The following is a 16625-nucleotide window of genomic DNA, read 5'->3' as shown; positions in this document are numbered from 1 at the left end:
GAGATGACATCTTCACCAGATCCGCGAACCAGATCCTGCGAGGCCAGACAGGAGCTATTAGAATCAGCTTGATATGAGCAATGGCTCGAGGAATGAGAGCAAACGGGGGGAACAGGTACGCCAAAATGAAGTTCCAAGGCACCGCCAGAGCATCTATCAGAACAGCTTGAGGATCTCTTAATCTTGAATCGTACTTTGGAAGCTTTGCATTCAGATGAGACGCCATCAGATCCAATTCTGGAACCCCACACCTGAGAGTTATCATTGTAAAAACCTCTGGGTGGAGAGCCCACTCCCCAGGATGAAAGGTCTGCCTGCTCAGAAAATCCGCTTCCCAGTTGTCCACCCCTGGGATGTTGATGGCAGAGCGGAGGCAATGGTGAGACTCCACCCACTCCAGAATGCGAGTTACTTCCGTTATTGCTAAGGAGCTCTGAGTGCCTACCTGGTGATTGATGTATGCCACCAAGGTTATATTGTCCGATTGGAATCTGATAAACCGGACTAAAGATAGTTGAGGCCAGGTTATCAAGGCATTGTAAATTGCTCTCAACTCTAAAATGTTTATGGGAAGCAAAGCTTCCTCTTGAGTCCAAAGACCCTGAGCCTTCAGAGAACCCCAAACAGCTCCCCAGCCTAAAAGGCTTGCGTCCGTGGTCACAATCACCTAGGATGGTCTCAGGAAGCATGTACCCTGAGACAGATGATCCTGTGAGATCCACCAAGCTAGAGAGTCTCTTGATAGGGGATCCAGAACTATCCTCTGAGATAGGTCCGAGTGGTCTCCATTCGATTGTCTGAGCATGCATAACTGTAGTGGTCTCAGATGGAACCGAGCAAACAGAATGATGTCCATGGAAGAAACCATCAGACCAATTAGCTCCATACACTGAGCCACAGATGGACGGGTAGAGGACTGACGTACAAGGCAAGAAGACAGAATCTTGGATTTTCTGACCTCCGTCAGAAAAATCTTCATGGCTAGAGAATCTATCATCGTTCCTAAGAAACACACCCTGGTGTCTGGTACTAGGGAACTCTTCTCCAGATTCACTTTCCACCTGTGGGAATGAAGAATAGATAACAGCATCTCTGTATGAGATTTTGCTAACTGAAAAGATGGCGCCTGAACCAAGATGTTGTCTAGATAAGGCGCCACCGCTATGCTTTGAGATCTGACCACCGCCAGCAGGGCCCCCAGGACCTTTGTAAAGATTTGAGGAGCCGTGGCAAGGCCAAAGGGAAGAGCCACAAACTGGAAATGGTTGTCCAGAAATGCAAACCGAAGGAATTGGTGATGTTCCCTGTGAATGGGAATATGTAGATACGCATCCTTCAGATCTATGGTAGTCATGAACTGACCTTCTTGTACCAATGGTAGGATGGAACAAATAGTTTCCATCTTGAAGGACGGAACCTTGAGAAATTTGTTGAGACACTTGAGGTCTAGAATTGGACGAAAAGTTCCCTCTTTTTTTGGGAACTGCAAACAGATTTGAATAGAAACCTTGACCCTATTCCTCTACAGGAACTGGAACAATCACTCCCAGGGAAAATAGGTCCTTTACGCAGTTTAAGAAGGCTTCTCTTTTTACCTGGTTTGCAGATAACCTTGACAGGAGAAATCTGCCCCTGGGGAGACAAGACTTGAATCCTATTCTGTATCCCTGAGATACGATCTCCACGGCCAAAGGTCCTGGAACATCACGGATCCAAGCCTGCCGAAAAAAGGAATAGCCTGCCCCCCTCTTGATCCAAAACAGGATCAAGGGCGGCCCCTTCATGCCGATTTGGAATCAACAGAAGGTTTCTTGGTTTGCTTTACCTTGTTCCAAGGTTGACCGGGCCTCCATTAGGTTCTGGATTGCTCCAGCTTGAAAGAAGAGGAGGAAGATCTCTGTCCTTTGAAGTTATGAAAGGAATAAAAATGGTGACCCTTAGGTCTATTCTTCTTGTCCTGCGGTAGGAAAGATCCCTTTCCACCCATAATTTTGGAAATGATCTCAGCCAGACCAGGACCAAATAAAGTCTTACCCTTGTAAGGTAAAGATAGAAGTTTGGACTTAGAAGTCACATCTTCCAACCAAGATTTTAACCACAGGGTCCTGCGAGCTACAATAGCAAGGCTAGAAATCTTGGCTCCCAGTCTACGCACTTGCATGTTTGCATCACAAATGAAAGTATTGGCCAACTTAAGAGACTTGATTCTATCCTGGATCTCCTCTATAGGAGACTCCTCAGAAATCAAGTCAGACAAGGCATCGCACCAATAAGATGCCGCCCCAGCGACTGTAGCAATACTTGCAACAGGTTGCCACTGCAATCCCTGATGAATGTACATCTTTTTTAAGTAAGCTTCCAGCTTCTTATCCATGGGATCCTTAAAGGAACAGCTATCCTCAATAGGAATAGTAGTTCTTTTGCCTAAAGTAGAAATAGCACTGTGTGCCACGAGTCCCGTGTAGATAGTCTGCAACAGGAAACATCTTTTTAAAAGCAGGGGATGAGGAAAAGGGAAATCCTGTTTTTTCCCTTTCCTGCGCTATAATTTCTGACATACGGCCTGGAACCCGAAAAACGTCCACAGAAGAAGGAACATCATATACTCTATTGAGTTTACTAGACTTCTTTGGATTCCTAACGACAGATGAATCAGAGTCTTCCAAAGTACAAGGACCTCCTTTAGTAAACAGAGGTGTTCTAGTTTAAACCTTTAATTTCTCCACTATAGAGTCAGAATCTGAGAAAACTGCACCACAACTTGTAAAAACGGTGAGAAGAGAAAGGCCGGTGAAAGTAACAGGGATTCAATTTTCACAAATGAGCTATCCTCTTAGATAGCAATTGCCCTCTGAGCCTTCCATTACACTCTCCAAGCCCCTCCATAAAATAAAGTATGTCTCCTTCCCTTGTCAGCCTCAAACACCCTCACAGTCCTAGCAGTGCCCTCTCTGCTATCATACATATATGTGCAGTGTAGTGACATATCTCCCAATAAGAGATACTAAGCCCCAAGTAATTCCAGAAAGGGATTAACCCTTAGAGTGCTGGTACCTTCTAACCTAGAATGGAAAGCACTTACCTGTGGATCCTGCTCTGTCAGGCAGGGACTGGTTTCTGAGGTGTGGCAGATTCCTCCACTTCTACCAGGGACCTGTAGAAAAGAAAGGACAGAGTAACCAACCCTGGCTTTCTATAATAGGGGTAGCAATAATGTTAGAAGTTAAGCAAAGACCACCTCGCCATCTTCTAATTACTAAGAGCCACCATTACTCTTACTAAAGAGATTGACATGGACACAGCTGGACCCCAATTCTTGCTTGCAGGGAAAAGTACCCATAAAAGGATTAAAAATCTTCAGACACCATCTTTGCTCATCCTCCCTTGACAGAGGCAAAGAGAATGACTGGGGATTATGGGTAAGGGAAGTGACAGTTAACAGCTCTGCTAGGGTACTCTTTGCCTCAATTGTCAATCGGCTCCACAGCAGACCTTCACTATGGAGGGGATTACACTTGCCATCTCTTACCTCAAAGAAATCCACCAACAAGTCACGGACCCATAAGAATCGACCTGCTCTTAAAGAGTACCTATAAGAACAGACTCTTTGCCAAATGACGGTTACAGTTTCAATTATAAGGAATAAAACTGAATATCATTCCATCTGATACTAACAGCATACACAGAATGCACCAGATTGTGTCTATCAAAAGATGGTCCCAAAGGACAAAGGCGCCCTCCAGGGGCTATCGTCCATGACAGACAAACACCAGGATCAGCTCTACTCAAAACAAGTGGTGATTCTAAATAAAAAGACAAAAAAAGAAGGTGTTCTAATGGTGCAGCAAATTACAGCAACAAAAATTGGTTATCCCAAAAACCCCTCCACACACAGGTACTCACAAAGGTAGCGCACTATGTAACAGTGCAAGTCAGGCAGGCTGGATAGATCAGAGCCCACCAACTGGCTCACATAGAACAAGATGAAACCCTGGAATCTGTGGAGTGGAGGAAAGACAGGGAAGGGGGAGGAGGCTCCAATAGTGCAGATGGTCACTACAATATATATACAGTCTCCAGAATACCTCACTATGATGATATACTCACAAACAAAGCGCACTATAATACAGTGCAAGTCTAGCAGGCTGATAGATTAGAGCCCACCAGCTGGCTCACTCTGGTAAGCAGGACCAAGGATGATGGTGAAATACGATCAGGCAAAAAATAAATAAAAAGATTCCCAAAAAAAGCTCACAACTCCTTAAAATGAAAAACCCGTGGATGGGGGGGCGTAATTTATAATAAACAAACTTAAAATAGATACAAAATCTGCAACGCGTTTCAGAGTGCTGCTGGCACCCTTTCCTCAGGCAGTGATAACATACAATGGGAATCACAACTTATATAAAGCATAAAACATTACACAGTAATTAAAAAACATCCAATACACATGTTAGATGTTAATTAATAATTGTCTACTGCTGTGGAGGGACTTCACTTAGTCCACTCCCCCTCCATCATAGCAATGATTATACATAGTGTCTTAATATATACAGGTGAAACTCGAAAAATTAGAATATCGTGCAAAAGTTCATTTATTTCACTAATGCAACTTAAAAGGTGAAACTAATATATGAGATAGACTCATTACATGCAAAGCAAGATAGTTCAAGCCGTGATTTGTCATAATTGTGATGATTATGGCTTACAGCTCATGAAAACCCCAAACCCACAATCTCAGAAAATTAGAATATTGTGAAAAGGTGCAATATTCTAGGCTCAAAGTGTCCCACTCTAATCAGCTAATTAAGCCATAACACATGCAAAGGGTTCCTGAGCCTTGAAATGGTCTCTCAGTCTGGTTCAGTAGGAATCACAATCATGGGAATGACTGCTGACCTGACAGTTGTGCAGAAAACCATCATTGACACCCTCCATAAGGAGGGAAAGCCTCAAAAGGTAATTGCAAAAGAAGTTGGATGTTCCCAAAGTGCTGTATCAAAACACATTAATAGAAAGTTATGTGGAAGGGAAAAGTGTGGAAGAAAAAGGTGCACAAGCAGCAGGGATGACCACAGCCTGGAGAGGATTGTCAGGAAAAGGCCATTCAAAAGTGTTGGGGACTTTCACAAGGAGTGGACTGAGGCTGGAGTCAGTGCATCAAGAGACACCACACACAGACGGATCCTTGACATGGGCTTCAAATGTCGTATTCCTCTTGTCAAGCCACTCCTGAACAACAAACAACGCCAGAAGCGTATTACCTGGGCTAAAGAAAAACAGACCTGGTCTGTTGCTCAGTGGTCCAAAGTCCTCTTTTCTGATGAGAGCAAATTTTGCATCTCATTTGGAAACTAAGGACCCAGAGTATGGAGGAAAAATGGAGAGGCACACACTGCAAGATGCTTGAAGTCCAGTGTGAAGTTTCCACAGTCTGTGTTGATTTGGGGAGCCATGTCATCTGCTGGTGTTGGTCCACTGTGCTTCATTAAGTCCAGGGTCAACGCAGCCGTCTACCAGGAGATTTTGGAGCACTTCATGCTTCCTTCCGCAGATGAGCTCTATGGGGATGCTGACTTCATTTTCCAGCAGGACTTGGCACCTCCCACATTGCCAAAAGCACCAAAACCTGGTTCAATGACCGTGGGATTACTGTGCTTGATTGGCCAGCAAACACGCCTGACCTTAACCCAATAGAGAATCTATGGGGCATTGCCAAGAGAAAGATGAGAGACATGAGTCTGAACAATGCAGAAGAGCTGAAGGCCGCTATTGAAGCATCCTGGTCTTCCATAACAACTCAGCAGTGCCACAGGCTGATAGCTTCCATGCCACACCGCATTGAGGCAGTAATTGCTGCAAAAGGGGCCCAAACCAAGTACTGAGTACATACAGTATGCATGCTTATACTTTTCAGAGGTCCGATATTGTTCTATGTACAATCCTTGATTTATTGATTGCATGTAATATTCTAATTTTCTGAGATTGTGGATTTGGGGTTTTCATGAGCTGTAAGCCATAATCATCACAATTATGACAAATCATGGCTTGAACTATCTTGCTTTGCATGTAATGAGTCCATCTCATATATTAGTTTCACCTTTTAAGTTGCTTTAGTGAAATAAATAAACTTTTGCACGATATTCTAATTTTTCAAGTTTCACCTGTATATCATAGTGAAGCAGGTATGCATAAAATAGTCTTCATTATATCATGTATAATAACAACAAAGAGACCCATACATCATGAAAACTGATACATAAATAGCCCTGATTTATAATAGTACTCAAATTCTTTGATATCAAATCATGATTCACACATGCAGCCAATACCAAATGAACACACATCATTGTCATTCTAGTTCCTCTAAATAGGTTTTCTAGTACCTCATGAGAAAAATAACTATCCACTGAACTTCTGCATTACGGCATCCGTATTGATGACAAGTGCCTCACATAGAGCCGGCAATAGCCCCATACTACGTGAGCGTAACCAATAACATAGTCACTCCATCGTCATAACGACAGAACAAATAAAGCAAGTATTCAGTCACAAAAAAAACATATATATATACACATACGTCCAAGTATAATACCATAATTCAAATATCAAAACAAAACACATATACATATGCATATACACAATTATAAAGGATATCCCCCACACTAAAGTAGGTGACCTGATTTAAATATAAAAACAAAGTGCATATATAGTCAAATCCTACTAACAGCATACTATATAATCTGTCACTAAACTCTACTAATATGTGTTCAGTCAGGGAACCTATTGGAAAGCTGATCAATATTCTCATTGTGACCCTCAGGAAATAAGGTTCTCAGTTTCCATATCCAATAGGTTTCCCTCTGTAGTAACCTATTGAACCTATTGTAACGCAAAGATTTTGGGACATATTCAATGGGGATAATATGGTAAGTATCCTCTCTACCCTCATTTACAAGTGTACTATGTTGGGATACACTAATGGCTAGATTTAGAGTTTTGTCGGTAACGACCCGCGTAGCTAACGCTGGGTTTTTTCCCCCCGCACCTTTTAAATACTGCTGGTATTTAGAGTTCACAGAATGGCTGCGTTAGGCTCCAAAAAAGGAGCGTAGAGTATAATTTACCGCCACTGCAACTCTCAATACCAGCGGTGCTTACGGACGCGGCCAGCTTCAAAAACGTGCTCGTGCACGATTTCCCCATAGGAAACAATGGGGCAGTTTGAGCTGAAAAAAAACCTAACACCTGCAAAAAAGCAGTGTTCAGCTCATAACGCAGCCCCATTGTTTCCTATGGGGAAACTCTTCCTAAGTCTGCACCTAACATGAACCCCGAGTCTAAACACCCCTAACCTTACACTTATTAACCCCTAATCTGCCGCCCCCGCTATCGCTGACGCCTGCATATTATTTTTAACCCCTAATCTGCCGCTCCGTACACCGCCGCAACCTACATTATACCTATGTACCCCTAATCTGCTGCCCCTAACACCGCCGACCCCTATATTATATTTATTAACCCCTAATCTGCCCCTCACAACGTCGCCACCAGCTACCTACAATAATTAACCCCTAATCTGCCGACCGGACCTCGCCGCTACTCTAATAAATTTATTAACCCCTAAAGCTAAATCTAACCCTTACACTAACACCCCCCTAAGTTAAATATAATTTTTATCTAACGAAATAAATTAAATCTTATTAAATAAATTAATCCTATTTAAAGCTAAATACTTACCTGTAAAATAAACCCTAATATAGCTACAATATAAATAATAATTATATTGTAGCTATATTAGGATTTATATTTATTTTACAGGCAACTTTGTATTTATTTTAACCAGGTAGAATAGCTATTAAATAGTTAATAACTATTTAATAGCTACCTAGTTAAAATAATTACAAAATTACAACAATTTTAAGCTAATTACACTCTAATTACTCTAAGCCCCCTAATAAAATAACAAAGCCCCCCAAAATAAAAAAATGCCCTACCCTATTCTAAAATTAAAATAGAAAAGCTCTTTTACCTTACCAGCCCTTAAAAGTGCCTTTTGCGGGGCATGCCCCAAAGAAAACAGCTCTTTTGCCTGTAAAAAAAAAACATACAATACCCCCCCCAACATTACAACCCACCACCTGAACTTGAATCTGATTGGCTGATTCTATCAGCCAATCAGAATTTATCTACCTTAATTCCGATTGGCTGATAGAATCATATCAGCCAATCGGAATTCGAGGGACGCCATCTTGGATGACGTCCCTTAAAGGAACCGTCATTCGTCGGGAAGTCGTCGGTGAAGAAGGATGTTCCGCGTCGGCGGGATGAAGATGGATCCGGAAGAAAGAAGATTGAAGATGCTGCTTGATAGAAGACTTCAGCCGGATCATGGACCTCTTCAGCTCCCGCTTGGATCAAGACTTCAGCCGGATCATGGACATCTTCAGCCCCCGCTTGGGCCAAGACTTCAGCCGGATCATGGACATCTTCTGCCCCCGCTTGGGCTTGGATGAAGACTTCGGAGCCTGGACCGATCGGTGATACCCGGCGTGGTGAAGATAAGGTAGGATGATCTTCAGGGGCTTAGTGTTAGGTTTATTTAAGGGGGGTTTGGGTTAGATTAGGGGTATGTGGGTGGTGGGTTGTAATGTTGGGGGGGGTATTGTATGTTTTTTTTACAGGCAAAAGAGCTGTTTTCTTTGGGGCATGCCCCGCAAAAGGCCCTTTTAAGGGCTGGTAAGGTAAAAGAGTTTTTCTATTTTAATTTTAGAATAGGGTGGGGCATTTTTTTATTTTGGGGGGCTTTGTTATTTTATTAGGGGGCTTAGAGTAGGTGTAATTAGCTTAAAATTGTTGTAATATTTTTCTAATGTTTGTAAATTATTTTTTTATTTTTTGTAACTTAGTTCTTTTTTTACTTTTTGTACTTTAGTTAGTTTATTTAATTGTATTTATTTGTAGGTATTTTATGTAATTAATTTATTGATAGTGTAGTGTTAGGTTTAATTGTAACTTAGGTTAGGATTTATTTTACAGGTAATTTTGTAATTATTTTAACTAGGTAGCTATTAAATAGTTATTAACTATTTAATAGCTATTCTACCTGGTTAAAATAAATACAAAGTTGCCTGTAAAATAAATATAAATCCTAATATAGCTACAATATAATTATTATTTATATTGTAGCTATATTAGGGTTTATTTTACAGGTAAGTATTTAGCTTTAAATAGGATTAATTTATTTAATAAGAGTTAATTTATTTAGTTAGATAAAAATTATATTTAACTTAGGGGGGTGTTAGGGTTAGGTTTAGACTTAGCTTTAGGGGTTAATAAATTTATTAGAGTAGCGGCGAGGTCCGGTCGGCAGATTAGGGGTTAATACTTGAAGTTAGGTGTTGGTGATGTTAGGGAGGGCAGATTAGGGGTTAATACTATTTATTATAGGGTTATTGAGGCGGGAGTGAGGCGGATTAGGGGTTAATAACTGTATTATAGTAGCGGTGAGGTCCGGTCGGCAGATTAGGGGTTAATTATTGTAGGTAGGTGGCGGCGACGTTGTGGGGGGCAGATTAGGGGTTAATAAATATAATATAGGGGTCGGCTGTGTTAGGGGCAGCAGATTAGGGGTACATAGGGATAACGTAAGTGGCGGCGGTTTGCGGTCGGCAGATTAGGGGTTAAAAAAAGAGTGGCGGCGATGTGGGGGGACCTCAGTTTAGGGGTGCATAGGTAGTTTATGGGTGTTAGTGTACTTTAGAGCACAGTAGTTAAGAGCTTTATGAACCGGCGTTAGCCCAGAAAGCTCTTAACTCCTGGCTTTTTGCTGCGGCTGGAGTTTTGTCGTTAGATTTCTAACGCTCACTTCAGCCAAGACTCTAAATATTACCACAATTGCGAAGAAATAAGCATTCATAGACCGAGCTAAATCAACACTGTGTATTTATTGTCACATCGAAAAAACAAAGGTTCCACCACTCCACACACAACAGCTACATCCAACGCGTTTCCTGCTGCTAAACAGCACTTCGTCGATGTGTTTTTTCGATGTGACAATAAATACACAGTGTTGATTTAGCTCGGTCTATGAATGCTTATTTCTTCGCAATTGTGGTAATATTGGATTCCTTTTTTGGTGTGTGAGATACACCGCGGAGATCTTTTAAGCTACTAGTTCTGTACTGGATAACGGCTGTCTGGTGAGAAGGAGGAGTGCCTGATACACTTTCTAATATCCCGCATAGTGGGGCCGGATAACCGTGAGTAACCTGGGTTGATGTTTTTACCATTGCACAAAGTTAGTTCGAGACCACCAATATATTCCTATGTTACTTACCTGTGATACAATATAATATACTGGAATACTGAAAGTTTTGGAGGTTACTTGAACATATATTTACCTACAAAGGAGAAATATAATACCCAATAATGTATGTGTAAAACTCACTCAGCAGAATATATACACAGTTAACACTCTATATGTACCCGGATATTAGAGTGCTACAAGTAAGAACTTTGCAACAATTTGATTCCTTTAGATAACTAGGTTGTGGCAACAATACATGCGAGACTACAAACCGATTTGAAAGAAAAAAATAACAGTCTGTTTTGGTTGCACACAGCTGAAAGTGATTACATGTCTTATGGCTCAAATACACGGTTTTTGCAACAGTGTGTCTTTGTTTGAAGTGAAAGACTCTAAATACCAGCGTTAGAAAGATCCCATTGAAAAGATAGGATATACGCAAATGGCGTAGGGGGATCTGCGGTATGGAAAAGTCGCGGCTGGAAAGTGAGCGTTAGACCCTTACCTACACGACTCTAAATACCAGCGGTAGCCCAAAACCAGCATTAGGGCCCCCTAACGCTGGTTTTGACGGCTAACGCAGAACTTTAAATCTAGGCGTTTGTTTATTATACTTATTTTTGATGTTTCTGAGGTGTTCACCCCATCGTGTTCTTAGACACCTACTGGTACGCCCACAATATTGCATGCCACTAATACATGTAGCTAAATAAACTACATACATGCTTTCGCATGTCATCCTGGTCCTAATTTGAAAAATCTCCCCTGTACACAGAACGCACCCACGCTTGATGTAACTAAATGGAGAATTACTAACGAGTACGGCAAAAGTGAGTAACGGACACAGGCACACTCTTACGAAGCCATTTTTCTGACAAACTCATATATAAAACTTTGACTCTACTAGTTCCTCACTAGAGACTATAAGCTTTACAATCCGATTGGGCAATAACCACTAGCGTCTTCTGAAATGCCAACTTTGTCTCATTGCCACATCTTATACTTATATTTATATTTACTGTCAGTCAGAAATATATGTGCCTGATACGTACATGTTTTAACTTTTATACTTTTATCTGTGCACAGAGATTTCATATTCGTAACGTATTTTTTTGGAATGGCCATATCCGCTACATAAATATGCTTTTATAAATGTTATGTTTTGTCTATATGTTTATATCAATACATTTTGAAATCAAGTTTTACTAGTTGAGTTTTATTAGTTGAATTTCATTCATTGTAAACTGCACTTTTAATCATACATAGATATTATATCCCATAACCACCACTTAAATTTTTTTATAGCCAGGGTTTTTTTGGAATAGCTTATCTAGCGCTCCTTTTTTAACCTTTTTGATTTCCTGTCTTTCCTTTTTGTATATGTAAAGGGTCATATACTGTAATAAGGGTAGCCTTTCCATTTCTGGCGCAGTTTTTATTCAATTCCAGTGTACTCTACTCTTTGCCTCCTCCTGCTGGCCAGGAGTTGAATATCCCACTAGTAATTGGAATTCGTGGACTCTCCATGCCATAGGAAAGAAAATACATTTTTTGGGTTTCAGATCCCTTTAATTATATGTCTATATTCATGTGATTTTCTGGCACATGGAAAACACTAGTGTGTATGCAATTTGTATATAGGTGGGAATGGATTTAATACAAACAACCTGTGCTAATTCATCTTTACTGGGAGCTAGCTAAACACATCTGGTGAGCCAATGAATAGAAGCATATGTATGTAGCCACCAATCACCAGATAGATCCTAGCAGTGCATTGCTGTTCCTGAGTCTACCTAGGTATGCTTTTCAACATAGAATACCAAGAAAACAAAGTAATGTGATATTATTATTATACTTTATTTAGAAAGCGCCCACATATTCTGCAGTGCTGTACATGTGTACAATTCATTAAGTAAAACAATGATACAGAACTTGTAAGAGACAAGACAAAATATGACAAAATGAGTACAGGAGGAATTGAGACCCCTCCCCCCATGGGAATATACCATCTAGATGGGTAGGAGGGCGAGAAACAGGAAGTGGGGATAAAAGAGGAATTTTGAAAAGTCTCTTAAAGTGACAAGCTCCATCTGAACCATGAAAGTATAATTTTGACTTTAAAGGGACATTAAATGTAAATAAGTTTTAGTGTCTATAAAACAATGGGAGCTGCCATGTTGTAACTTAGGTTACCTTCTCTGCTGAAGCTAATTAGGGACAGTTATAAATAGGTCACTAGAGTGTGCAGTCAATGGCTGTGTAGAATATAACAGTGTTCTGCACTTCCATTTCTAACAGGAACTGAAAAGCTCTCAATTTCAGAATAGAATTACAGGAAAGGGGGACAAAATAAATAATGAAAGCATATTGCAGAGTTTTTTATATATATAATTTATAATTTTATATTTCCATCTCAAAGTGTTTAATGACCCTTTAATATGAATTTTCCTTCCTTCGCTCTCTTATTGCCTCATAACGTTGCTATGAACAATCTGCCTATTAAAGGAACATGAAAGTCCAAAATTAAACTTTCATGATTCAAATACAGTGCACAATGAAAAAACTTTCTGATTTACTGCTGTTATCAACTTTTCCTCTTTCTCTTTTATTAAAACTAAGCTCCTTTTCAGGAAAGCATAATAAGGTAGGCTCAGGAGTGTGCACATCTTGAGCACTAGATTTCTTATACTATTACAAAATTGTGGCAAACACAGGTGCCATTTAGTGCATAGTATGCTCGCATGAAAGGTTGCTAAGGATCGATATAAAGATAAATATGATAGAATAGAAATTAAATTTAACTGTATTTATTTTTTTCAAATTGTACACTCTCTCTGGAACATGACTTCCACGTCCCTTTAACACCACCCTATCTTTATCATCTCACTCCTCATGACTTCCTCTACACCACCTTCCTCTCATGCCTCTTGTGTGTTTGTGTCTCTTCGGTTAACAGTTAGAAGACGCGAAGCAACTGGTCACAGAATCAATTACTGCCGGGATCCTCTGTGATTTAGGATCAGGAAGTGGGGTGGACTTGTGTGTGATTGCTAAAGAGGGGACAACCATCTTACGAGGCTACACAGATACAGAGAAGCGAGGCAAGAAGTAAGTGTAGAAATAAACGTAGGTATAGAACGGTATCAATACATTGCTATTTATACCGGTTGTTGAAAATAATCTTCATTTGAGAAGAGGTAGAATTATTGTAATCTTGTATCAAACTAACCTCGTACTATTGTCTTCTCATCCTTTCTCAGAAGCCAACTTTTATCCATTATACTAATTGAACTACCTGATTGTCTTCTAGCTTTCGTTGGCTGTTCTTATTTAATTATGACATTTCAACTTTCCAGAGGCTCTGTCACTTGTTCCTCAAGATAAACTATTTTTCTTTCTTCTCTTGCAAAAATTATTTTTCCATAACTGTCTCTCTTTTGAAAATTTCTGCTTCTTTCTCAAAGGGTTTTCCATCCTTTCTCTCTTTTTTGAATATTTTTTTTCTTTCTTACTCTCTATTTGTACTCTTGCATATTATTTTTTTTCCCTTTTTCCTCGTTTTCATCTCCCTCTTTTTCTTTTCTCTCTCTTTTTCTTCTTTCTGTGGCTAACCCTATTTGTATGTCTTTTGCTATCCTTTCTCCATGTCCAGTGGCTCTCTTATCTTCTCATGTATATTTCTATCTACTGTAGACTGTCTTTCCTCCTTCCTATTATTGATTGCAATATTCTAATAGCTGCCTCTCCAGCCCTTCAGTGTTTCTTGATTCCCTTCTTATAACTATCTCCCACTTTCCATCTCCATGACTTCTTCTGTCTTTCTGACTTTCTTATGACTATCTCACTCTTTCCATCTTCTTGACTTCTTCTTCTATCCTCTCATGATTACCTCTCACTCTTTCCATTTCCTTGACTTCTTCTTCTACTTCTCATGATTACCCCTGAGTTTTCTATGACTACATCACTATTTCTATTTCCATGACTTCTTTTGTCTTCTCATTAGACTTGTGCATGGCGGAAAAATTTGTTTCGGTTCGGATCGATTTGGATGTTTTCAAATTTCGTTTTTGGATCGATTTGGATTCAGATACATTCGAATGCATTCGTTTCAGATTCATTCGGATTAAAATAAATTTGGATGTATTCGGTTCGTATTCGATTCGTTACATTCGGAAGTTCGGTATGTGTTAGGTGGGATGTGCTGTGTATTAGACTAGTATTATGTACTGTAATATTAGGTGTAACCCATAGCAGAGTGATATAACCTAATATACTGTACAATACTAGTGTAATTGTGATTAGTCCATGGCCATCCGAATGTAACGAATAAATCTAAACTAATTTGTTAGTTTCGGTGCTACGGTAATTCGGAAATTCGAATCGATCCGAAGCTCCGAATTTGACAAACGCACATGTCTACTTCTCATGATAAGATCTGACTTCCCTATGACTATCTCATTCGTTCTCAAGATAAGCTCTGACTTTCCTGTGACTATCTCTTTTGTTTCATCTTCATGACTTCTGTCTTCTCATGATTACCTCTGAAATTCCTTTAACTATCTTACTCTTTCCATCTCCAAGACTTCTACTGTATTTTCATAACTGTCTCTGACTTTCCTATGACTACCTCACTTTTCCACCTCCATAACTTCTTCTGTCTTCTCATGAAGACTGTCTGGACCTGTAACTATAATTTCAAATATGAACTAGGTATGGTTAAATGTTGGAATTTTAATATTCAGATGGAAGAACAAATGTCCACCTGGTATTCGTTCCATTCAAATGGTTCTAGAAAACTAAATTCTTTATCAAATGTTACCATTTGAAAATTACATTTAATTACTGATTCCGCTCAAGTCTTGACTTATTATTTAAATAGTATTATTAAAATATTTAAATACTTAATGTAAAAGATAAAATTAACATTCAAACATTAATGTGAAACAAAACAACACTTTTTGAAACATTTGTTCATATCTAAAGTTCACTCATAAATATATGTAATTCCTCATTTTTTTATTTGATGATATAGAATGGGTTCCTACCGTTACAAGAGGGGTACTACAGCTGTAATGACTGAGTCCATCACAAAACTAGAACTGGTGGAAGAAACCATTCAACACATGGATGTAGATGACACCCGCTAAAAAATGCGGAAACAGACTCGCAGCTTGCTGGGCAAATCTTGGGATGCAAAAACCATATATGGAACGTATCACTGGAAAAACTAAAAACACTGTGAAAGAACTTTGCACTATGACATACAAAAATACTTTATCTATTAACCTGAAACTGCTGCCTGATATGCAACAGACTGAATTTTATCATGCTAAAATAATGTATAATATAAATCTCAAAACACTTTAGGAATAAGTATGTCTATCACAGCAATAGCATATTAATAATGTTTCATGGTGTGTTACTGACAAATCATAAGAATATTCCATTACTATACAGATTACACTTCGCTACAAGTCTGATTACTTTGCAAGGTCATTATCTTGGGCAATGGCAAAACATGCAAATTAAATTTCTTCATGCTTACAGCAAAAACAATAATATGCAATAAACATTTTTAAATCACATTAAGAACAGTCCAATAGCTTACAGATAATACAACAGCACTTTTGATGGGTCATTGCCTTGTGCAATTGTATAACATCAACACGCTTACAGCAATAAATATCTAAAAATGCATTTTATGGCTCCATTTTATTATTGTGAAAAGTTTGTGTGTACAAATGTAGGTTTCCTTAAAGGGAAATAAAACCCTTGTTTTTCATGATTCAGATTGAGAATACAATTTTAGACAACTTTCTAATTCTCTTGGTATCCTTTGTTAAAGTAGCAATTTTTTTAGAACAAAAAGTCTAAAAACAGGTGCGCTGAAAGTCTATGCAAACAGGTTCTATAAACCTCTCAAAAAAGGGACAACAAATTCAAAATATCTTACCAAATCAGTATATAAAACCTGCGCCAAAAAGTAAATACCCTTTGTCAATCATAGAAAGACTGAATAACGGGCAAACTATATCTGTTGCCATAAATAATGTTTACTGAATAAAAAAGTTTCTACAATTCATTCATTATGTGCACAGTTCATATAAACAATGTAATCAATTCATATAGGCAATGATATCAATCAATCCAATATCTCTAACATCAGTATATTGTTGAATTTATAGCATAGCAACTCTAGAAACAAACACAAGTCTCTTAAAAAGTAAGTCTCTATACAAGCATCCGTTATATAATCAACCAAGCCAGCTGAATTCAAATGACAAAATGTTTGCTGAATCGTAGAAATCACTTGATG

General features: G+C 39.1%; 1 protein-coding gene across 1 annotated transcript in view; it reads left to right on the top strand.

Moving 5' to 3' along the window:
• LOC128667102 (proteasome subunit beta type-7) overlaps positions 1-16006 on the top strand; it is a 72795-nt gene extending 56789 nt beyond the window's left edge. Inside the window, exons 7-8 of the mRNA XM_053721996.1 lie at positions 13266-13417; positions 15342-16006. Coding sequence (XP_053577971.1) covers positions 13266-13417; positions 15342-15456 — 267 coding nt within the window. The 3' untranslated portion in view covers positions 15457-16006. The remainder of the gene's footprint in view (positions 1-13265; positions 13418-15341) is intronic.
• Positions 16007-16625: the final 619 nt, after the last annotated feature.

Source organism: Bombina bombina, chromosome 7, assembly GCF_027579735.1.
Source record: "Bombina bombina isolate aBomBom1 chromosome 7, aBomBom1.pri, whole genome shotgun sequence".
Classification (NCBI taxonomy): Eukaryota; Metazoa; Chordata; class Amphibia; order Anura; family Bombinatoridae; genus Bombina; species Bombina bombina.
This window is presented reverse-complemented; position numbering and strand designations above follow the sequence as displayed.